At 53.1% G+C, this 25,526-nt stretch overlaps 1 protein-coding gene across 1 annotated transcript in view; it reads right to left on the reverse strand.

The window, feature by feature from the left end:
* PTPRN2 (protein tyrosine phosphatase receptor type N2) overlaps positions 1 to 25,526 on the reverse strand; it is a gene marked incomplete at its 5' end in the record, with an annotated part of 710,841 nt that overhangs the window by 419,793 nt on the left and 265,522 nt on the right. Inside the window, 3 exons of the mRNA XM_082632697.1 lie at positions 9,653 to 10,032; positions 11,063 to 11,103; positions 24,725 to 25,091. Coding sequence (XP_082488823.1) covers positions 9,653 to 10,032; positions 11,063 to 11,103; positions 24,725 to 25,091 — 788 coding nt within the window. The remainder of the gene's footprint in view (positions 1 to 9,652; positions 10,033 to 11,062; positions 11,104 to 24,724; positions 25,092 to 25,526) is intronic.

Consider the following 25,526-nt stretch of genomic DNA (forward strand, 5'->3'; position numbering starts at 1 on the left):
GGACCAGTGCAAACTTCTGGAAGGTGTCCCTCCACCCTCGGCCATGCATGACTCCATGGAAATTATCTCATTCACTGCTCACAACAGACCTGGGAGGAAGGTCCCGTATTCACCTCACTTGAGAGGGGTGGAAACTGAGACCCGGGAAATTAAACCCTTGCCCAAGATCGTGCTGGTAAATCCCCAAAGAGAGATGGAAACGAAACTGTCAAGTTAACGCTGGGATGTCGGCTTCCCGACTGCTGCCCCTCTGCTTGGAGTTTAGCCCCACCAGACTGAAGAGCGTCTGCACCCGTAACCTCTCCAGGTCTTATGTTTCCAAGTACTATCGTCTCTTACTTACGAGACACATGAAACCAAGCAGAGAACGAGATGCAGCGACGGGGCTGGATGCCCCCGCCTGCCCCACGCGCATGTCTAGGACTCTGCGTCCGAGAGCCGACGGTGCTTCAGCTGCTTCACTAACTCCCTGCGGACATCTCACTGTTTATTTGAAAATTCACCAAAGGTTGGGGACCAAATGAGTGATGGATCACAGAATGAAAACGAGTCACAACCCTGATACAACTTCTTTTGATGAGATGATACTTGAAATCAATCAATAAAATGAGATTTTCACGGGATTCACCAATTATTCTAGTTATCCGTACCCATCATTATAACAAATAATGATGTTTATCTTTTAAAATAATCCTATAAGGTAATTAAAATTTTTGCTAACCCACAGGAATTCTCCCCCATGCAGAGAAATGACGCTTCTGATGAGGACAAGGCTGCAGGCACCACAGTGATTCAAGATCCCAACCCCAGTCTGGCACCACCGTTTTCCCTGCAGGAGTCGAATGAAGGCCCCGTTTTTCAGAGCGTGAGGGAGCCTATGACGATCTGGGCAGACACACCGAGCTCCTGTGAGGGCTGAGCTCCCCGGCATCGCAGAGCACAGGCAAATTCACCTCGAGTGTCTGACAACCCTAAGTTACTCTTATTAAAAACTGCTAACAACCATCAACTCTTCACAGGTAAATCATAAATAGATAAAAAACTGTTGTATGCTAACAACTTAGCATTTTTTAACATCAAGATGAGACTGTGCGTCTCAACATATTCAAAATTTTAACAAGTATGTTCTCCATAATATATCTGAATAATCCAAAACAATTTTATTCTCCAGGAAAAAAAAAATTTGCCAACTGCTTAATACAAATCTAAGTATACAATGTCTTAGAATGTCACCTTTATAAAAAGTGCATTGACATCAAAAACATAAAAATGTAAAGCTTTTGTATGCAAAGTTAAGTTGCTATCTGCTTAAAAGAGACTTGTAAATATAAGATGTTTTATGTAAGCCTCATGGTAACCACAAAGCAAAAGTCAATAGTAGCACAACCTAAGAGAAAAAGCTTTCAGCTTTTCACCGTTGAGTATGATGTTACCTGTGGGTTTGTCATACGTGGCCTTTTTACGTTGAGGTATGTTCCCGCTATGCCCGCTTTGTTGAGAGTTTTTATCATAAAAGGAAGTTGAATTTTGTCAAATGCTTTTTCTACATCTCTTGAGATGGTCATTCTCACCTGCTTCCAAGACACTCCATGCAACCCAGACACGCCGTGTGTCCCATACAGCGGAGCGCGGATCAGGGTCCGGGACGAGTAGGGGGCGGGAGGGAACATCTCCTCCCGGGAGCCCCTCTTCTGACTCTCCTCCCCTGCCCCTCCTGCGGCCCTAACCTCCAGTGGCACCCACACGTGCGGATCCTCCACCGAGCCTCCTCGGGACACACGGCCTCCGTCAGCGCAGCCCCGCGGTGAGAAGCAGCGGGTGGCCCTCTGCTGGCGCCCCCGTCCCACCCCCGGGCCCCGCAGGCTGACCCCAGACTCGCCAGGGCGGACGCCTCACCCCAGCAGTCGTGGTGCAACTGCCGAGCTCCGATTTCAGTCCAGCCCAGGTTACAGCACAGACGACGCCCGTGGCAGAGAGGGCGAGGCGGGCACGGTGCTGACGGCCAGCATGCCCACTGGCCGGTCTCCTCCGTCCACCGCAGGTCCCCTTATCCCTCCTCCACGGGCAGCAGAGGATCCAGGAGAGCGGACCCTGACCTCGCCACCCACCCCTGGCGCCTGCAGGGCCGTCCTACGTCTGCTGGGGAAGACCTCAGCGCTCACTGCCCGTCCTCCAGCCTCAACTCAGCCCCTCAGGTGCCCACACGCCTCCTGACGCAGGCGGGACTTTGCTTGTGCCGCTTCCCCCTCCTGCCCTTGCACAGCTCCAAGCAGGGGCCCTGCAAGCTCATCTGAAGCCTGAAACCAACTCCGACGTAACCAGTATCCACAGCTAGCGTTCTGGTAAAACTTTTTAAAGTCATGGTTCTACGTAAGCCTATATGCCTCAACGGAGTCTCCTCCGGATACTGTTGTTTTCCATTTTTCCTTTTCCCTCGGGCTTCATTGTTCACCTGCAGACTTGCTACTATTTTGACCACAGGGCAAAGCTCACCTTTCACCTTGTTCTCCCTCTTTCCTACTCCTTCATATGTAGGAGTGGAATTTAAACTGCTTAACTTCTGACAGATTCAAGTCTTGGCCCATTTATAACACAGATGACACTTTGCAAAAAATCAATTGCAGGTGTTAGGGTATGAGGGTCTGTGGGAATTACTGTGGAATTTCAGGGCATCGTTGAAGACAAAAAGCTAAGCTTCCCCGATGATTATGGAAATCCAACAGCAAAGCAGCTGGTGGGCTGCGTAGATACAGATATGGATGTAGATGTAGATGATATAGATGTAGGTACAGATATAAAGGTGTAGGTATAGGTTAGGTGTAGCTGTAGATGTAGACAGACAAATACAGACATAAATAGATGACGCACATGTACAGACAGACGTACAGACGTAGGTATAGGTATGAGCGTAGGTGTACCTGTAGGTGTAGACATGCAAACACAGATATGGACGTAGATACAGATACATGTAGGTGTAGGTGTGGATGTAGGCACACAGATACAGCTGGCACGGACCTAAGCAGACGACACAGATGTAGGTGTACAGACATAGGTATCCGCGCAGGTGCAGCTGCAGATATACGTGCAGGTCTTCAGGGCTAAACAAGAGCAGCGTCCCCACGTCACCAGACGCTCCCACGTTCCGCACTCCCAGGCTGAGCTGTACAACCAGCGGTAGGAGTAGGCCTCTGAGGACAACCAAGTGGCAGAGAGAGGGTGGAGGGCCAGGCTCCAGGTCTGCTCGGGGTGGGCTGGGCTTCCTTCCCCTCCCGGCCCCGCCCACCAACAACACATCTTGCCATTTGCTGCAGCAGAAGGACCCCATGCGGGAAGGGGGCTCACAGTCAGAGACCACAAGGGTCCCCGGGCACCGTCGTTCCTTCTGGCACCTTCTGGGCAGCCAGACATGGCCAAGCTGACCTGGAACGCGTTGGGCCAGAGAGGCACTGAAATTGTTTTCAACACCCATCATATTTGCACTTTTATGGCATTTTCTCACTTCGTCTACCGCCACGGTTAGAGGCCAGGCAAATGTGAAATATCCTCCAGTTCTAGAATTCCAGTCAATAGCAGACATCAAAATCCAACACGGATCTATAACCTCAGCAAACGTGAGCCTGCAGATTCCAAGCCATCGCAGACCAAAGAGCCACCTGCAAGGTGTTGCCTTATTTGGATCGCGAGTCAACAAGCTAATAAACGAAAACAAAGTTCTGACACTGATGTGACAACTGGAAATTTGAACACAAACTACATATTTGATGATATTAAGGGATTTGGGGTCTTTGTAGGTGTGATATGGCATTACAGTATGTTAAAAAGAAAGAACCCCTCTATTTTAAAGATATTTCATGAAATGCTTCTAAGACAGTATAACTGGGATTTGTTTCAAAGGCGGAGGAGAGCTGGAAGTAGGGGGGGTGTGACCGGCCTGGGCTGTCCGGGTCGCCGGGCCTGGGTCGGCATCTTGCTCTTGCGTGTGTTCAAACTTCTGCGTAGGGAAAAGCAAACACAAATGTGCTGCCTCGTGAAAAAGACGAAACCGACAGCCAGGGAAGCCTGTTGGACAGGGGACCCCGTGGCTGCATCTCGTCACCCAGGATGCCCAGGTCCTCGAGCCGAGGCCGTGGGGACACCGCCCAGGCCCCTGGAGCGGCCACTGGCAGGTTCTGCTCATGACCCCCAGGCTCCCTTAAATCATCACTGCGGATGCAGATGCAGGGCTGTGAACTGACCCTGGGAGGACTTTCTAAGTAGAACCTCTGTTTAGAGGCAAAAGCCTTGTCACCGGTGCTTTTAAAGACTCAATTCTGTGACTTTGGGTTTCTGTTACCATCGGATCCTCAAACTGCCTCGGGAAGGACTCTCACATCAGTTACGTCCATTTTCCTAGAATTTCCGCAAAGCCCACCCACAGCGGGCTGACCCTTGAGCGGAGGCCTCAGCTTCCGGAGGTCCCTCCTCACCCCGTCACTGACTCCCCAGCACCCCCAGTGCCTGTCTGGTGCTGGGGGTCCAAGACAGACAGAGCAGCCGCCACAAGAAGCATGATGTCTATGTGAAGGCATGGTCTGCAACTAAGTAAACAGATCCAGAGCGGGGCTCCAAAGAGAAGCCCATCCCAGCCCACCTGAGGTGTGTTTTCCCGTAGAGATTCAGAACCACAAACGTGAGAGCCCGGGAGTGGCTGGAGGGCGGGGTCCTGAGGTCGGTGACAGCCGCCGGGTGGACGGGTGAGGGCATCAAGCCGGGGAGCTTGCGTGATCTTACGGCAGCCCTGGGGCTACATCAGGAAGGGAGGGACGTGTGCAGGGTGGGGCGCTACCAAGGGTGTGAGAGGGAAGGAAAGCACCGCAGACCACCAGCGCCTTTGGAGGAGCCAGGCGCCTCAGGGGCTGGGACGCAGCTGAGCAAACGCTGATGTGGCCCCTGCTCGAAGCGGAAGAACCCCACAGGGTGTATTATTTCACCCCCAGGTAAGGTTCTGAGGGGAGGGAGGCGCCCTGGAGGAGCGACCCTGACCAAGGAGAGCTGCCTGGAGAAGGTGGCATCTGAGCGTGCTGGGCCAGGAGCAAACCCAAGGCCTCCTGTCAGGACCCCTCACATTCCAGAGCGGAAAGGAAGCAGGCTGGGGAGGGAAATGGAGCCGCAGGGCCCAGGCCTGGGCAAGGCCTGTTGTCCTCGGGGACAGAATGACACGGTCAGGTTTAGGTTACGGAGCGCTCTCCTGGGGAGAGAGTTTGGAGGGGATGCGGGGGGACCTGGGAGGGGTCCTGCAGGGGCAGGGCTGGCGTGGAAACGTCAGCGTCAGGGTCAGTGTGGGCAGCATCTCCCGGGCAGCTGGGGGCAGGGAGGGAGGCACCACACCCCAGGTGATGGCAGAGGAAGCGGGCGGGGGTGGGCTGAGCACCATCCCTGGGCTCCTGTAACCAGTACGAGGAGAGCCACGTGGAGAGAGCTGGGTCAGGGGTGAGACGTTACAGGTAAAGATCTGGCTTGAGCTGTGACACGGGATCGCGAGGTTCTTTACTTCGTGGGCTTGGGGACCCACCGGGCTAACACTGCTTAAACCATCAACAACACAGACACCCCGGGGCTCTGAACCTCACAGCCTACTGCTGTACTTTCCTCAGCTGAATTTCAAAACAACCCACCGAGCTGAACGGAGATTTGTCTGACTGCCTCGGGGAAAAATTACACCGTTACGTCTGGATCTCTTTCCTTTTGTGAACACCTCCTGTGTCGCGGTCATTGCGGGTCCTCAACACTCGTCCCATTTCACAGCTGGGGCGCCAAGTCCAGAAAGGCCGGCAGGAAACAGACAAGTCAGAAATGGGCCACCCTCTGGGGCCTGAAGACCACTGTTCACCGTTCTTCTCACTGACGGTCCCCAGAACTACCAACTAAGCAGTCAAGAATTCTAGATTTGGGATATTTTTTGTTTCTTTTTCTTACCATTTTTTAATACACAAAAAAATGATTATTTTCACTCCTTAAGGCATCTCGCCCGCCCCCCAATCTTAAGTGATAGTAAACCCATCGCACCAAAGACCGTCTTTTAAGATAAACAGACAAAAGGGTGGATGGCGTCAGGGGAGGGCTGCGGCCACACCTCCTGAACACGTCATCGAGACACTGCCCGAGGGAGGCGCCGAGTAACTACAGTCTGCGCTGCCACCGCATACACAGAACCGCCCCCCGACATTCCGGAAGGAAAAACCGCAGAGATGGGCAGGACCCGCGCCCGGCTGCCCACGAGCACAGAAGCAGCCACGTGAGCTCTGAGGGGCTGCTCGGGCGGGGCGGGGAGGGGTGGAGGGCGGAGGGAGACCAGGGCTGGACGCCCCCCTCCCGAGCGGGAGCCCCCCCCTTCCCGCCCCCCCGGCTGCCGGCGCTGGCGGCTCTCCCACTGCGGTGAGGGACGGCGGAGGGCGGGCAGGCTTCCCCGAGGGCTCGAGCGGCGGCGTGCACGGGCCTGGGGCGGCACACGCTCCCGAGGCCTTGCCGAATGGGCCCCTTCTTCCGGACCCAACTGCCCAGGCCCTACCCTTGCCCGGAGGAGGGAGGGCGCAGCGCGGCCTGACCCTCCTCAGCGGCCCTCCGGGCAGCCTCCCCCGACCCAAGGCCTTCACTCCGCTTCTCCCGGGGGGCGGCCTCCCCGCGGCGAGCGCTGCGGCTGACGCCCCGATCTGGTGAGCGCGCCCCCCATGCGTTCCCGCGCCGCCGCCGCCACGACCCGCGTCGTCTGCTGCCGTGGGATTCCCGCCCCGAGGCGGCCTCCGCGTCCTCTTCACCGAGCCCCAGGGCGCAGCCACCAGGGGGGCCCGGGCTTCGCCCCACCTTGGGGGTTCCAGGTGATCCGGCAGGGCGCGGGGGCCGCGGCACGTGCTCACGCCGTGGGTTTACTTCCCCAAACTCGGTCTGCGCAGCTCGGACGACCCTCGTACAGGAACAGGTCCCCGCAGGACACGAGGGCTCGTCTCCTTGGGGGACGCATCCCTGCCCAGCGCGCCTCACAGCTCCCAGGTTTTGGGCTGTAAAGGCGGTTGGGCCTCTGCTGACAAGTGAGAGGTCCCTCTGCTTCACGTGCGCCCTCCCTCCTGGGGTCACCTCCTGTCAACCTAACTTGAAGAAACTTTTAAATCGTCCTTGGAGGACCGGGGGTGGCTGCCCTGCCCTTCATGCGTCTTGAATAATCCGTCCAGTTTGTAAAGAGGATGAAAATGCAAGTGGCAAAGGGTTAAACTACAGCCCCGGCCATCAGGAAATGTACAAGCGAGGTCAGCCGCGTCACCCCTGCCAACGTCAGGGAGGAGATGACATGCTCCTTCTCCTTTTAGGAAGAACCAAACATACAAAAGTCCTTTTTCTAAAAAAAAGAGAAGAAAAAGAATAGTGTCGGATTCTTGTCAGTTGATCCATTAAGGCTTAAACTGAGATCTGGTGAAATCTTGCCCCAGAGAATCCCAAATTACCAGTTGATCTGACAACAGAGGCAGAAACCTCTCCGTCTGTCTGTGGAGGGAGGTGGGAGAAGCTTCTGGAGCATGTCTCCCCTGTGATACACATCGAGTTCCGGACATAAAGCTGTCAGCTGCACCACAGATCTTCCATCCGACGGAAACAGCAAAAGAGAAGAGGGGAAATCAGCCACGATAAGATAATGATCTTTTTCTTTAACCCGTGCTTGTAGCAGGTAAATGTTCAGGCCCCAAAGGTGAGGCCAAGGAAAAGACCTCAGGAAACTGAACTCTGGATGCCGAGAAGAAACCCTCAGAAGTGCCTTCGTGTTACAGGAAAGTCAGCAAGAACAAGAGGAGACACCCGACGAGCTGGGTCTCCCTCCATCCAGGCGTCGTCCACTCACGCTGGGTTTCCTGTGATGCTGAGGACGGTAGGCCTGGACGGTCCTGCTCTAAAGCTCATCGTCCTCTGTTCTCCGTTGTTCATGTGGACTCGAAAAGTCTTCCCAATGATCAAAATCCTTTCCCAGCACTTTCACGGGGCCTCAGTCTCCTCTGTGCGCAGCTGAGCCCCAGGCCCCAGACAGGAGCAGCCCCGTGCCCTGCGCCAGGGACCAGCCCTTGGGCATCAGGACATCCTGGCGGGAGGAAAGGTGCTCAGAGCAGCTGCACAGTGGTCCCTCCAGTGACCACGCACACACACACAGAACACAGAGATGCACACAGACACACACACACACAGGGACACGTACATACTACACACACATGCACACAGACACGCACATGCACAAACGCATGCACACACGACACACACACACAGACACATACATCCTACACACACAACACACACATACACGTGCACCTGTGTATACATACATGCGCACACACACGCACACAACAGATACAGACACATACAGGCTACACACATACACAGAAACATATAATACACATACACGTCTCACACACACACACACACACACGACAGCAACGTTTGCTGGGAAAGGGAAAACCCACAACACAGGTCAGACCGAGCAGCAGGCGGCTGGAAGGGTCTGACTCAACAGCGCCATCCAGGCCCCCGTGCACGCTGTGTCACGTGTGACTCTGACATACCCAGTGGGAGTTCCAGTTCTGAGCAAAGGGGCTCAAGGCAGACAGAGTGCGAGGCACGCGGCCCGGAGGTGTGGAGGCCAGAATGGGCAGGCGCATCTTCACGAAAAGGCTGGAGAAACGAGGCACCCGTGCTGCGGGTGCCTCCAGACCCAGGCGAGGACACCATCTTCAGTTTCTCGGGGCCTTGACACAGGGGGTGTGTCTGTGGGACAGGCGGCGTTCGCTGTGTGCGGTGCAGTGACGGTGAACACGCGCGGAGGTGAGAGTGCAGAGGCCGCGGAGTCAGCAGCAGAGACGGTTCCCGCTCTGACGTAGACCCCTCCCCACGGGGAGTAACCACTGAAGCACACTCGACGCCTGACCAGAGGCACAGGATGACGCAGAAGCAAAACCGCGGGTGGGTGCGTGCGCACACCTGCACACGCACACATGCCTGTGCATGCAGCCAGCCAGGCGTGTTTTCCCTTGGAATCCCCGCTGCCATTCCATGAAGAAAACGCGTTACAAAGCGTCAAACGTCAGATTTGTTAGTGAGATGACCTGAAGAACAGGGCCGACCACTTGTCACTTGCTGGGCACGTGACATTTGATTCTGTCCCTTGTTACGCTCAGCACAAAATTAAGGGGAGGACAGGACACTCCATGGTGTGCGGCACGTTTTTCCCTCTGAAGAGTGACTCATACCCTAGTGTGTGGACGACTTGAAGCTTCTGGAGTTCTAGCCAATGTGGGCTGCCCAGGGCGCCCCTCACACCACCCGTCCTGCCTGAGACACCCCAGATCCAGCTCCAACAGGCACCCTGTGGTCCGAGCTGCAGGTGATGGGGCCAGGACCAAGGAGCTGGGCAGGGCTTTGTTTGGGGTTTGTTTGGTGGAGAATCACCCTCAAGCTTGGGTTCCTGGTCCAGAACACGGGGTCGGGGGACAGCTGGCTCCTGGCTGCCCTCCCACAACTGCAAGACCAGGGATGCCCACCCTCCACCTCCAGGTGAAGATGGGGAAAGAAATGAAAGCATTTCCCCAGCCTGCACAGGGCCAGGACCTCACCCACGGAGAGATGAAAAGCTCCCACTCACTCGTTTTCCGTCACAATGTAGCCATACTCCTCCTGGGGAGGCTGGACTTCCAGCCACAGGCCTTGGCCGGGGGGTCCCCGGGCCCCGGCGCCGGGACGCTGGTCCTCCTGCGGGGTTGCTGGAGCCCGGAGCTGCGACGTCCCAAGCCCGCCCGGCCCCGGCTCCGGGTGCGGTGGCCTTTGCAGCAGCTCCTTGGAGTAGGTCTGACTCTTTATGTTCTCCACCCCAACGCGATCCTCCTCTGAAGATGGGGAGGCCTCAGGGTCCTCCGATTTCTTGATCTCCGTCTTGAAGGACCCGGCAAGACGGGGGGCCCCAGGCAGGAATGGAGACCCAGGACCCTGCAGGAGGTCCCCGAGTTTGATGCCCAAACGGCTGACCTGGCAGAAAGGAAACCAGCTTAAGAATGTGCCCCAAGTCACAGAGAAGCCATCAGCACTGGACTCTCAGGGGAGCGGGCACTGGTGTACGTGAGCCTGGGGCTGGGAGTGGGCTGCACAGGGCAAATTCGGGGTCTGGCTGAATGCATGTCGTCTGGAGACCCCAAGCTCTGCTGGCCTCTCCCTCTGCGTCCCGAGTTAGGCAACGTGTCCCCAGACCCCATGGCTCCCTCTGCAATTCGGATAGCCGAACCCTCCATTTTTTATTTCTGATGGACATTTAAAAGAATTCTTGGTGTTTTCTTCACCACTTGCTAACAGGCACTGAACCAGGAACCACTAACATAATCTGACAAGAGAAGTACTAACCAGAAATTCTTCTCTTCCACCCACAAAATAGAGTTTCATAGAACCACATCACTGCCATTGCTTAGGAATTGATTTTCTGCATCCTTAAAACTAATACAAATGAGCAAAGGTTCTTCAACAGGGAAAACCAACAAACCGCTCCGTGGGTGGGCGTCATCCATGTCCCAGCCTTTTCCAGACCCCTCTGGACCAGCACTGTCGAGGGACCCTTGGCAGCGATGGAGGAGCAGTGGTCCCCCCCCCCCAGTTTACTAGGGAGCACGGGACGTGTGGCTGGCATAGCTGGGGAACTGAAGTCTTATGGACTTAATTTTAACGGATTTAAGTTCAAGCAGCCACGTACGGCTGGTGGCGACCACCCTGGAGAGCACCACCGGTGTACATGATCCAGAGCCCGTGAACGGCCATTAAATGGACCGCAGAAGCCAGGACATACGGGATGACCTCAACGACACAATGTGGCTGTGCAGTCTTATCATGCAGTGTTATCCTCCCGTTTCCCTGGGGGGGGGGGTCTGAGGAATATTAATTTGAGATTATGAGGGTTTTTCTATCTTTTTCTGGAAAAAAAATTTTTTGTATTTCACATACTTCCCAAACTATGGACAAGAAAACTAACGTGACTCTGGGTTGCACAGGACCCGAACACGCCCCGTCTTACCTCCTGGTAAACTCCTGCACCGCCGTCTCGCACTCTGTTATCTGTGAAAGACACGAGCTCATCAAAATCCTGGTCCAGAATGTCAGCACAAAGGTCACAGGACGTACAGGGTGACCACCGAGTAGGTCAGGCACGATGACACTGGCCTCATTCCCACGACAACGAAAACCTCCGCTTACAGGACAGGGGTGGCGCTCCATAAAGTCCGCGACAGAGGAGGGGTGACACACTAACTCAGACACGAAGTCAGCCAGTCAGTCACGATGCCAGTTCCAGGGAACCGTGTGCTATCCTTCAGATAGCCCAGAGCAAGAAAGAGCCTCCGAGCCAGGCACAGTGGGCAGTTACAAAAAAGGAAAGTGAAGTGTCGAACCCACACGTCTCAGGCTGAGCTGCCTCCAGGCTGGTTACTTTCCTGTGGTGGCCACTCCTCTAAAGACACACGCAGGAGTCCGTGTGCGGCTCCTGTGCTCCTGCGGACCCTCCCAGCCCCGGGACAGGGACCATCGCCCCCCGGACCATCTCGTCTGAGTAGCAACCCAGCATCTTTTCCTGCATCAGTCAAGTCATGCTTCCAGCTTCCAGGCAAGCCTCGTCCCAACCCACAGAGGAGGGGGAGACATGCACCTTTCAGCTGGCATGTTCCTGGGTGCCTACCGTGTGCAGCGCACTGCGTTACATGCTTTAATGTAGTTCCTGCAACTTTGAGAAGCGGTCAGGCAGGGGAGACGGGGCCTTCCCTGCTCGGCCCTCGCCCAAGGTTCCCTGAGGCTGTTTGTGGGTGTATGTATGTGTGAGTGGGTTGGGGTGTGGGAGCGTGTGTATGAGTGTGAATGTTGGGATGTGTGTGAGTGTGCATGTGCTGGGGTGTGAGTGTGTCTCTGTGTGAGTGTGCATGTGCTGGGGTGTGAGCGTGTCTCTGCGTGCGTATGTGTGTGAGTGTGCATGTGCTGGGGTGTGAGCGTGTCTCTGTGTGTGAGTGTGTGTCAGTGTGCGCCAGTGGGCGTGTGCCGGGGTCTGGGGATCTCTGCTCTCTCCCTGGAGCAGCCTCAGAGGCTGGTGTGAGCCTCAAACAGACATTTGAATGAACCTCTTTCACTTTATTATTCAAATATTTGCCTCCACAGCACTCACTCACACAATCCGGACAAAACCTTTCTCTCACTCCTGCTTTTGCTCACCCGGACCCTCGCACGGAGGCATCACAGCCCCCTCCTCCAGAGGGCAATTCGCCCTTCAGCCTAAGTGCTCTGGAAGGCTCAGCCTGCACAGGAGGGAGGCTTTCAGAGGCAAAAGTTCAGACAGACACAAATCATTAACACGAATCCCACCTCGCAGCAGAAAGGACGCAGCCCAGCGCGCCAGGTGCACACGCGGGCGAGCGGCCGGGAGGCGCTCACCTGGCACGCCGTCCCTGTGGCGCGCGGCCCCCGAGCGGCCCGCCTGCCCTCTCGGCGCTCCGCCGCCTCTCCCGGCGCCGTCCTGCTCCCTTTCCGCGCCCCCGCCTGGCATCGCGCTCGCTATCGCACGGGCTGCCTCGGCCACGTCCAGGGCGCTCAGGCCCTCCACGCTGCCTGGGTGCTTCCGCAGGTCCTTCAGCAGAGCCTGAACACGTGCCCCTGGACGGCACACACAAAACAGACAAACCGAGACAAGGGACAGCGTTAGAACAAGGACACAAGGATGCAGACGGGCAGCACCTGTGAGCGCAGCAGAGGTACGGGAGCAGAAAAGGGCCAAAGGGAATTCTGCTAGCGAAGAGTTCAGTATTCGAAATTTAAAAGCTCACTGGATGGGCCTAACCGCAGACTGGATGATGCGGAACAGAGAGCTGGTGAATTTGAGGACAAATAATGGAAACGATTATCATCCGTGGAACCGGGAGAAAGGACTGGACAGACCTCAGCAACATGGCACAGCATCAGGTATCACGAGTGTGACTGGATCTGAGAGGGAAAGGAGCGAGAGAAGGGGACAAAGAAAAGAAAAGAACCGCCACAAATTCCCCAAAATTGGTGAAGAGCGTTAGCTCAGAGATTCGAGGTGCTCAGTCAACCTCAAGAAGAATTAAAGAGAACCACACGACGGCCTCTCACAGCCAAGCTCACGAGGCCGCACAGAAAACCGAGGTAGAGAAGATGTCACATCAGCCAGAGGTGGGGCCAGGGGGGCGGTGGCCCCAGGACACACCCAGTGCCCTGTAAGCATGACATACGTGACATGATACATAATTACACACTGGATCATTTACATATGAGGGATGCATTTGAACCACTAAAAGAAAAGGTGTCTAATTCAGAAGTCTAGATTACAGTGAAGATGTCCTTCAAACATGAGAGTGGAAGAAAGACATTTCCATATTATTTAAAAGAAAAGAGTTACGATGGTCCCTCACCCTGGACCTGCAGTGCAGGAGACGCTAGGAACAGCTCTGCAGGCTGGAGAGCAGTGGGGTGGCCCGGAGTCCCCCACAAGCTTTGCCGCAGGGTGGTGACAGCCCCGGCCTTGACTCCCTGTCAGCCAGGAGCTCCTGAGGCTCTGACCTCTGGGCCTCGCTGATCCCGGAGAGACTGATGTTCCCGGGGCTGCCCACATGTACAGACAGCAAACGCTGCTTCCAAATGCCAACCAACCAACCCAGAGCCCCACCCCGCCCCCAGGCGACTGGCCCCCTGCCCTGCGCACCCCAGGCCCAGGTCCCAACAAGTAGGGGCTGCCCCTCTGCCACAGAGCTGCTGACATTATTCACACCAGCCAGTGCTGCCTTGCCTGCTCCTTCCTGCAAACCCACAGAAAGGCCCTGCCTGCAGCTCCCCTCCGTCTGCCCCGTCACCAACCTGGTGCTTCCCTGTGTGGCCCCCGCCTTGGGAAACGACCTTTTTCATGAGAACCCCCTCCTGATCTGCTGGTCTCACCACACCTGCACAGTAATAAAACCTGCACTTTGGGCTTCCCTGGTGGCGCAGTGGTTGAGAGTCCGCCTGCCGAGGCAGGGGACATGGGTTCGTGCCCCGGTCCGGGAAGATCCCACATGCCGCGGAGCGGCTGGGCCCGTGAGCCATGGCCGCTGAGCCTGTGCTCCACAACAGCGCGAAGCCCACATACCGCAAAAAAAAAAAAAAACCAAACAAACCTGCACTTTGAAACAGCTTCCTGGGGAAGGAAACGCAGACGGACGACTGCCCTGTGGCTGCTGCCTCCGCGGTCCTTGGCCCCGACCTGAGCCCCTGGGCAGGGCACTGCCCCCCTGCATCCCCACCTCCCCCTGCATCCCCACCTCCCCCTGCATCCCTCCCCCCACAGCCCCGTAGACACGTTTAGGGACCAAACGCTTGCCTTAAAAATAACTTCCAGCAGTGAACCTGGAAAAATATTTCTCACTTCCTCATCAACAGAAACATTGTAAAAACACAGAGGAGCATGCCTGACACAGAACAGCGCAGGAGGCTGAAGGCTTGAGGGATCCCAACCACACACAGTGTCAGAATTCCTGCTTTTCTGGGCTGACAAAGGGCGCATGTTGCTTCGTAGAAAAGAGAAAAACAAAGGTAGAGTAAACAGTAAGAAAAATAACACCTAACTGTTTATTAAGCCTCTAGCATTTTAAGCACATCAACTTTCAGTGGTCTGTACTGTTGCAGCCATGGCGTGAAAGGTGAGGAAACGCAATGCCCCGAAACTAGAGGCTGAGGCTTGGCCCCTGCAGGCGTGGACCCTGCCAGGGGCCAGAGCACAGCAGAACCCACCATGGCATCCCAGGACACCGACCAAGGCAGGAAATGGATCAGTACATTTACGAGACGTTTTTTAACAAGTGTTGAATCCAAAATGTGTTTCTGCGGAACGCAAACTTAACCTGGAAATTCGGCTGAGGAGAACGTCCCATTCCCGAGGGCCTTGGTTCACCAAGGATCTGCTCCTGTTCTCCGTTGGACCATCCTCAACGCAGAGCTGTGTCCCTCAAACAAGGGTCCAAGAGGTGGACTCCCTGCCCCGACTGTGCTCTGCGAGGATCTTTCGCCACCAAGTTCAGCCCCTGAGTCACGCTGCTGGCCGGTTTCAAGGGGTCCAGAACATTTCCTTCTAAGAGTCCACTTTCGCTCCGACTCCAGATTTAGGAACAGGACCGGTGGGGTTACTGTGCTAGAACCATAATGCGAATGGGGGCACACGGGTATCAGGGTGACAGTTCAGACCCTGGGTAGCAAGTCGGCCGCGGACTGAACTGTGGCTGAAGCAGGCAGACTCTCCTGGGCACGGCCTGGCCTGTGGGCGGCCATGTCCGCATCTCCTGACTCCCTGGTGCCGACCTCTGTGCAGGAGGCCAGGGCCTGTCACCGCCCTGTGACCTTTTTGCCCACACACGTCCCTCCCCCCAGCTGCTCTCAGGCTGCCTGGGTGGGAGACACACATTCCAGGTCACGAGGGAGGTGGATAATCAGTGAGAGACTCAGGCCTCCCAGAGGGTCTCAAACCCGAACAGCAGAGCTCAAGAGCAGGAACTCTCCTCCCACCCTTCGTCCTTTCCTTCCTTCCACAAATGTTCACTGCACATTTTCTATGCTCAGCTACCTGTCAAGGTGCAGGAATAATGCAGTTAGCAAAGCACTTGCTTTCATGGAATGTTCATCTATAGTAGAAGAAACAGAAAATAAACAATTAAAAACAAACACATACAATGTCTGGTGGTGATGGGGCCGTGGGAACAATAATCCAGAGCGTGGAGGATGGGGCAGTGGGGAGGGACGATGCTGTGTTAGACAGGATTGTCAGAGAAAAGCTCAGAGACCCAAAGAAGGGAAGTCCTGAGCCCAGGGACTATCTTAAGGAAACGCTCTGCGGGCGGAGGAAACAGCAAGTGCAAAGGCCCTGGGGCAGAAGCACTGGAAGGACAGAAAGGTGGCCAGAGTGGGTGACCTGGAGCAGCAAGGGGTGTGTGAAGTCGGGGGCATTTTACAGGGTCTCAGACCATGAAAAGGACCTGGATTTTTGCTGAGTGAGATGAGAAGCCCTTGCTGGGTTTTGAGCAGTGAGTCGTCATCTGGTTTACAATTTTAAGAGGCCCACAGGCTTGAGACAAGGTCAGAGCAGGGAGGCCAGAGGAGGCTCCTGCAGGAACCCAGCTGGGGATGGCAGTGCAGCAGGCAGAGCTGGCGGGAGCCTATGTGTGTTTCTGTGACAGGTCCAGATGGACCGGATGTGAGGTTCAGGGGACGGAACAGAGCCCAGGTGGGTGACAACAGACAGCAAAGCTGGAGGAGCTGCGTGAGGTCAGCTCCCAACGTTGGGGGAGCCTGGGCAGGGGTGGAGGCTCTCAGCAGCCCCTGAAAGCCTCCCACCGGGTGCTGTTTTGTTTTATGCAACCCAGGGCAGGAAGAATGATGGTGAAACACAGGGCAAGTCAGACCAGAAATCCTAAAAGACCCACCACAAACAGGGGGTCACAATCTTCTGGACAAAGTGTGCTCTGCAGCCAGCCACACCCAGGCTCTAGTCTCGGGGTCTGTCTGTGTAGATGGGTCAGTAACTCCCACTTGAAGGGGTTATTGAGAAAACGAAATCAAAAGTTTAGACTGTCTACCACGTCTAATAACCAAATAGCTAAGGGGAAATTGTGCCCCTCCTCCAATAATCTGTGCTGACATTTAATAACTCAGAGAAACCCTCCCTACGGTTACCTCATGTCCTTTCCCTTAACTTCCCTCAGCTTTCTCCTTATTTGGAGGGAAGAGCAGAAACAGATGTGCAGCGTGAAAACACTCATGTTCTTTAAGATAAAGACCAGAGAATGGGAGAGGCTTTTAATAAGAAACACCCATCTTCAAAATGGTATAATAAAATATAATTCCTAACATTGTCTCCTCTCATCCAAAAAAGAAACTTTTCAGATTACCATTAGTGAAAAATAACTAAAAACCCGCAGGTATACGACGGTAGATGCTAACTGCCTGACCGCGTAGGAGGACAGCAATTAACTCTTGTTAGCGGTCATCGCCCGCGTGGGTGCTGTTGACCACACGAGTCAGCTCAGAGGCACCCGCTGTCAGTCATCTGAGGATGCGCAGAAATGAGGAAATCCTCTTTAAAGAGTCTAGCCAGCCCTGGTGGACTGAAGAGGGACCGTGGCACAGAGCACAATCAAATACCACATGCATCAAAGTGAGACGCTCTGTTCCGGCTGCCGCACCATGTAATTCCGAGATCCGGCCGGCTTATAATGACATTTTAAGTAGCTTTCAATGTGCCAAGTGGGCTCTAGCAGAGCAATTACACGAAATGTCAGGACATCAAGTATGTAAGGCCTGGAGTAGGAGATCAGCTCCCATGAACAACTGCTGCAGGCCTGACCTACAGAAATTATATGTCTTAATAGGGTCCCCCAGACAAATGCTACAAGCTTTAGAGAATAAGCAATGGTGTGCAGTTAACCTCACGGAAATCTGCTTTCACAAAGAGGATGCGAATCACACACAACAGTGTTTGCTCCTCTGTGCCTTTACCACCACGTGTACATGAAAGTACACAGTTTAGGCACGTGTGAACACACACATCACCACCATCGTCACCACCATCACCATGATCGCCATTACCACTCTCATCACCCTCATCATCACCGTTATCACACTTAGGGGAGCAGCCTAGACACGCTGGGTGGCAAATGCAGACCACAGTAGGACACTTCCCAGGAAGGGCTACCCGGGGCAGCCCCTGAAATCTGTCTACATTAACTAAATGGGCTGAATCAGCAAGGCATTTGGATCCCATTCACGGAAACACCCTCTGAATGTGAGAGCGGCCGAACTCCCTCCCCGCAGCAAAGGTTGGATGGTAGATGCCCAGGCGTGCACGCTTCATGCTGCAGTTCTGCAGACAGGAACTCAATCTATGATCAGAGCCAAACCAATGTGTACTTAGCACAATTTTTAAAAATTTAAATACAAAAGTGGCCTCACACTTTTTATCACCTCAGAGTGACTGGAGTTCGTGGGACTTGCCTGAACTTTAACCCAGCGATGGAGGAAGAACGAGCCCTGGCGAATGCACTGAAGGAACACGGAGAGGAGAAGCAGCAGCTGCGCACAGCCACACCCAGGTCAGCCGTGCAGCGAGGCCTCACAAACGCACACGGAGCACCGAAAGGCACACCCAGCGCTCACAGCACCTACCTGGCGGTGATGAGATCGAAGGTGACTTGTTTTCTTCTTTCTACACGTCTATTATTCTGGTTTTGCACGGTAACCATTTACTACTTCTACAACTGATAAAAAGCACAACAAATAATCCTTTACACATTCTGATTTCCACAGAGAACTGATCACAGAATACAGAACAACACTCTAACGAGAAGCGCTCCCAGCTGGGCCACAACCCGAGACACCGTGTCCAAAACAGGAGAAGCTGGACCAGCCGTGTCTGAAGCCCCCACTTTATACTTCGCCGTTTGCCCTTGCCATTATCCTACTGCACATTGGTCTTTTAATTTTATGTGAATTAAAGCTTTTTCAAAGGCGACAAGGTGTAAATAATGAATAAATGAAGGAAGAGGGTCTCTTTTCTAAGTTTTTACCAAATGAACATTTGCCACGCATATGAAGTCTGTGGCCTGATTTACTGATTCGGGAGCAGGGATGGGTGGGTTTTCAAGAGCCCCGAGGGCTACAGATTGGTCTCGACCGTCCTGCAGAGGGGCAGCCACTACCCGGATCACCCACGTCTCTGTCCTCCGCACTACCCGCTTTGGGTGCCCGGCACGGCCAGCTCTCCAGCGCTGCGCCCCCGGGGAGGTCACACACCCTGGCCCTCTGGGCCTCCCTTCTGACTTTCTCGCTGGTGCTTTCAAGGTGAAACTGGGTTTTGAGGACAGGGCTGCTGTGTCCTTGCGCCTTCCTAGGGATCCTGTGCTCATGGCTCACTGAATCTACCTGAACGCTCCCCGAGGTTCTGACGGATATTAGACCGAATGGCAGGGGCAGTTTTCCAGGGGTGAGTGGTGTGGAATGGCCTGCCTGGGACTGGTCTGGACAGGTAACCCCGGGAAGCTCTGGGGCTTTAGAAGAAGGTTGGTCTTTTCTTGCCTTGTCCTTTTTCACTCTGTAAGAGGAGAACCCTTCCTCCTTCCAGCCCTGGCTGACACCCCTGCCCCCAGGTGACCCTTCACTACTCCTGTGCTCCCCCTAAAGGCTCAGCACACAGCTTTGCACATGACGAATAGTCAGAGCAAGCTAGAATTTGGAGCTGAATGGCCACTTAAAACATTAGAGTCCAGGACCAACTAGCCCAAGAAACAAAGCAAATTGTGTTTAAATCTGCATTTTAGACAGTTGGTTCTTAAAAGCTTCCATCCACTTTGCCTTAAGTGATCTGACTTTGGGACAACTGCTATCACCTGCCATCTCAAGCTGCAGTTTCCTCATCAGGAAAATGAGGTTGACAATAACACCATCTTTCATGTTGACGTGAAGAGCAAATGATACCATTCATCCACTCAGCAAACACCTGGCAGGGCACATGCTGAGTCCTGGGTGCAAATGTGAGAAAAGAAGCACAGTTTGCTGGCTTCCTTCAGCTGATGGTCTACAAGCGGAGACAAACGTTTATCAAATACATGCAAATGCGCAAGTCAGTCTGCGAGACATGCTCCAGAGAAAAGTACAGCCCTGCGAGGGCTTCCCTCGAGGTGGGGTAGGGTGAGGTAAGCTCCTCTTGTCGAGGGATCGAGCCCTTTCCAAACAGTCAAGGTGAAATGTGCCCACAAGGTTACATGGCCGGGGCTGCTGGACGCCAACGAGACACAGGGAGGCAGCGTCCCCCTCGCAGAAGGTCGCCGCCCCCGAAGGCTTCCTGCCGAACGCTGGACACGCGGGTCCCATCTCCGAGCTCCTAGCTTACAGGGCGTGTGGAACAGAGGAACAAGTGCACGTCCTCTTTGGGGCCATCAGGAAAGTACAGGACATGGTAAAAGGACAGCATCACCAGGCAGGAAAGCAGAGAGGTGGTCTCGCCAAGAGAAAACCCACAGCCATGGCGACCTACAAACCGCGAAGGATCACAAAGGGGTGAATCTCTCCTCTGAGGAGCGAGGGATTCGAGCTCCACAGGAGGCTCTCCAACCCCTAGATCCTGCACAGGAGAGAGGAGCCCCCAGAACACCTGGCTTTGAAAACCAACAGGAAATACATCTAAGAAAACTACAGAACTACAGAGAATGGGAAATTCGCTCTTAAAGGGCCCTTGTGCAGACTCACTTGACTCAAAACCAACGCAAACGTGCCTGACTGCAAGGCACCTGGATCACAGAGGAAGGAGACCCACTTACTAATCTTGAAGTACCTGCTGGAGAAACAGGGACCACTTGGGATGCTCCCCAGGGACTGGGACACTGCAGGCACCACTGTGGAAACTGCCACCTAACCTGTTAGCACCCTACCGAGAGCGCTGCCACCCCTGCACCTCAGCAGGGCTCGCGACCAGTCGGGCGATAACCCCACCCGCCAGCGCCCCTCTGCAACCCTGACCTCGCCACAACAGGAGGGCAGGTGCCCCACACGGGCACACCCCTTGAGCCCTGGGCTCCGGTGGCCAGTGGGATTGCACCTCTGAGCCCCACAGGATGTCTCCTACAAAAGCCACTCCTCAAGACTGGGAGAGGTAGCCGATACACCTAACACAGAGAAACAGACACAGAGAATTAGGCAAAATAAGGAGTCAAAGGAACATGTTCCAATCAAAAGAACAAGACATAAACCTCTGAAAAAGAACTAAACGAAATAGAGAAAAGCAACTCAGCTGATAAAGAGTTTAAAATAATGGTCATAAAGATGCTCACTGAACCCAGAAGAAGAATGGATGAACACAGCCGGAACTTAACAAAGGGACAGAAATTATAAGAAAGTACCAAACAGAAGTTATAACTGAACAGAAAAATGCACTAGAGGGTTTCAACAGCAGACTGGATAAGGCAGAAGACGAATCAGCAGCTGGAAGACAAAGCAGTGGAACTCAGAGCTGCAAAACAAAAAAGAACTTAAAAAGTTAAGATATTTTTAAAGACCTTTGAGAAAACATCAAGCGAAATAACATTTGCTTTACGGGGACCCCAGAAGGAGAAGAGAGAGAGAGAAAGGGCCAGAAAAATTATTAGAAGAAATAGTGGCTGAAAACTTCTCTAATCTGGGGAAGGGAACAGACATCCAGGTCCAGGAAGCCCAGAGGGTTCTGAAGAAGATGAACCCAAAGAGACACATACCAAGACACATTACAATTAAAATGGTAAAAGTTAAGGACAAAGAGAATCCTAAAAGCAGCAAGAGAAAAACAACTTGTTCCATACAAGGGAACCCCCGTGAAGCTATCAGCAGATTTTTTAGCAGAAAGTTTGCAGGCCAGAAAGAAGTGGCATGACATATTCAAAGTGCTGAAAGGAAAAAACTTCCAGCCAAGAATTTTCTACCCAGCAAGGTCATCATTACTTGTTCATGGATTAGAAAAATTAATATTGTGAAGATGACCATACTATCCCAAGCAATTTACAGATTCACTGCAATCTCTTATCAGAATTCCAATGGCATATTTCACAGAACTATAACAAATCATTCTAAAATCTGTAAAACCACAGAAGACCCTGAATATCCAAAACAATATTGAGAAAGAAGAACAAAGCTGAAGGCATCAAGCTCCCTGACTTCAGACTATACTACAAAGCCTCAGTTATAAAACGGCATGGTACTTCACAAAAACACACACATAGATCAATGGAACAAAACTGAGAACCCAGCAATAAGCCCACACTCATACAGTCAATTAATCTACAATAGGGGAGGCAAGAATATATAATGGAGAAAAGGCAGTCTCTTCAATAAATAGTGTTGGGAAAACTGAACAGCCACATGTAAAAGAATGAAACTAGACTACCATCTTACACCATACACAAAAATTAACTTAAAATGAATTAAAGACTTGAATGTAAGACCTGAAACCATGAAATTCCTAGAAGAAAACATATGCAGTAACCTCACTGACATGGATCTTAGAGATGTTTTTGTGGACCTGACACCAAAAGCAAGGGAAGCAAATGCAAAACATAAACAAATGGGGCTACATCAAACTAAAAAGCTTCTGCACAGCCAAGAAAACCATCATCAAAATGAAAAGGCACCCTACTGAATAGGAAAAGAGGCCTGAAAAGCATATAATAACAAGGGGCTAATATCCAAGATATAAAAAGAACTCATACAACTCAACGACAAAATGCCAAAAACCTGATTAAAAAATGGGCTGAGGATCTGAATAGACGTTTTTCAAGGAAGACATACAGATGACCAACAGGCACATGAAAAGATGCTCAACATCACTCATCATCAGAGAAATGCAAAGCAAAACCACAATGAGATATCACCTCATCGATATCAGCTGTCAGAATAGCTATTATTGAAAAGACAAGAAATAACAAATGTTGGACAGAATGTGGAGAAAAGGGAACCCTCGTGCACTATTGGTGGGAATGTAAATTGGTGCAGCCACTTTGGAAAAGAGTATGGAGATTCCTCAAGAAATTAAAAACAGAACTACCATATGATCCAGCAATTCCACTCTTGTGTACTTACCCAAAGAAAACAAAAACACTAATTCAAAAAGATATATGCACCCCCATGTTCATTGCAATAGCCAAGATACGGAAGCATCCTAAGTATCCATCCACAGATGAATGGATAAAGAAGATGTGGTGGGACTTCCCAGCGGTCCGGTGGTTAAAACTTCACCTTCCAGTGCAGGGGGTGCAGGTTCAATCCCTGGTAGGGGAACTAAGATCCCACATGCCTCAGGGCCAAAGAACCGAAACATAAAACAGAAGCAATATGTAGCAAATTCAGTAAAGACTTAAAAAAAAAATGGTTCACATCAAAAAAAAAATCTTAAAAAAAAAGATGTGGTACATACATATATGCAATGCAATATTACTCAGTCATGAAAAAGAATGAAATTCTGCCATTTGCTACAACATGGATGGACCTAGAGGGTATTAAGCTAGTGAAATAAGTTGGACAGAGAAAGACATATACCGTATGATTTCACTCATATGTGGAATCTAAAATAAAGAAACAAAATAAAGCAAAACCTCATAGATACAGGGAACAGATCAGTGATTACCAGAGAGGAAGGGGTTGGTGGGGGCACAGTGGGTGAAGAGGTCAGCTGTATGGAGATAGATGGTCATTAGGCCTTTGACGGTGACCACTGTGTAGTGTATACAGATGTCAAACTAAAACGCTGTCCACCTGAAACAATATTTTTTTAAAAAAATGATGCAAGGGAATACAAGAGGGAGGAGAAAGCCTTTGTAGTTTAAAAGGGGCTTAACAGGCATGTGCACCAATTCAGTGGACTGTCTTTGGATCCTGCCTTCAAACAACCGACTGTAAAGAAAATTTACAAGTGAGAAATTTAAACATAGATTAGATACTTGGTGATATGAAGACATTAGTATGAAGTTTAACATGGGATAAAGTGGTTTGGTTATGTTTATTCAGGAGTCGTATCCCTGGCAGTGCAACGCTGAAGGGTGACAGGTGAGATGTGACAGCATAGGGGAGGAGGGGGTCACAGAAGGAGCGAGGGGAGCCCGGCAATGCGCGCGTGGGCATTCATCCTGCAGGTCTCTCTGTTTGCTCTGAGACGAACAGTTTACATGATTCTTTAAAGCATACAGCGCAGCTGGGAAGACAATATACATAAAAAGATAACCCACATTGCAACGTAGCACAGGAGAAAACGCAAACGAAATGATGCCATTAATGAGAGTCCCTGGAGAGTGGAGAGCACCTTCAGAGGATGTTCCCCCCGAAGCCCCACCAGAGCAGCCCGATCAAGCCTCCACTTACAGGCAGGGAGCGCTAATGGGCACGGACACTCAATATTTTTTTAATCTGTTACCTGCTTGATGTTATTATTTGTATACCTTCAAAGGAGAAGTCATATTTTATTGAAATCGCACTTCATATTTTATGGTCTTAGGGAAAGGCTGTTAGAAAACAGATGTGGCCCTTGGGCATCTTACAGAGGCTCGGACCGGCCAACAGCCCTCCTCCCGTGGGGTGACCACAGCAGGGGTGACGCACATCACGGGCCGAAGCGGCGGCCTCAAGGGCCGGTCACTTCAAGGGCCCAAGTACACTCACGGCACTGGGGGCAGCGTTCGTTTCAGGCCGGTCTCATGGGGACCAGCAAACACCCATAAACCAAGGAGCTGGGCACGAGTCTGACCACAGGAGTGGAGAGGCGGAGACAAAAGAAAAGGGCAGTGGACTCAGACGCCGTTTATGTTCAATCTGCCACACGCTGGGCGGGGCCAGCTTTGGCCTGTGAGTCCTGTTCCCTCATCATCTCCATCAATAAAGTCATAAAATAGCGAAGACTGTCGGGGCAGCGAGAACTGAACGCGGAGGGCGCCTCCCCCAGGAGATCCGAAGGCCCCTCCGCTGCAGTCATCGGCCGCCTGAGTCCCCGCAACCCAGGAGCAGGACCAGCACGGACGGCCCCTCCCACCCCTCGGCCCCGCTCCTCCACGGGGGAGCCTGGTGCGCGTGGAGAGAGCCTCGGAGGCCCAGCCTGGGCAGCCGCCCAAGAGACAGAAACAAGCTGACGACAAGCACACAAAATACTTACCGTCGTCCGTGCCCAGGGCGTCCCTGGGGTCCGGGGGCAAGAGCCATTTCTGGGGGGCCGCTGGTGCCGAAAGGACCCTGGGCTCTCGCCAGGGTGCGTGCACGAGGGTGCGGGGTGCGGGGTCGCCGTCCCTGGGGGGCGCGGGGGGCTTCCGGGCCACGTAGGCACCCAGTGCAGCGACCAAACTCTGCCTGTCCGCACCGCCGGCCACCTTGGGGCTGAGCTCGTCGGGCTGGAGCCTGCGGAGCGTGCGCAGTGGTTGGTCCCCGGGAAAATCAGTCCGGGACGCGGGGGCGTAGGTCAGGGCGGACGTCCGGGCCATGAAGGTCAGCACGCTGTCGGCCGGGGGGTCCTCACCCTGCAGGGGCTGGGGGACAAACAGCAGGTGAGCGCCCATCGACGGGCAGGCCCTGAGGTGGCACCGGGTCTGGACCTCCAGGCGCTAAACGGCACCAGGCACCCGGAACGCGCACCCCAAACAGGCACCATGGATTAATTCACCGATGGGTCGGGTCCCACGTCCACATTCCTCCCACAGTGTTTTTCTCATAACAGCTTTATTGAAATACAGTTCACACGCCACCCCATTCAGTGTTTTTAGTAGATCCACAGAGCGGTGCAAACGTCGCCTGATACAGAACACTTTATCACCCCATTCCCATTCCTCCAACTACCTCCCTTCTCCATGAATTTGCCTGTTTTGGACATTTCATGTAAACAGAATCACAATGGGGCCTTTGTGTCTGGCTTCTTTCGATGAGCACGATTATTCCAAGGTGCATCCGTTTTGTCGCACATTGGG

This window comes from Mesoplodon mirus (assembly GCF_964341445.2).
Source record: "Mesoplodon mirus genome assembly, chromosome: 9".
In the NCBI taxonomy this organism is placed as follows: domain Eukaryota; kingdom Metazoa; phylum Chordata; class Mammalia; order Artiodactyla; family Ziphiidae; genus Mesoplodon; species Mesoplodon mirus.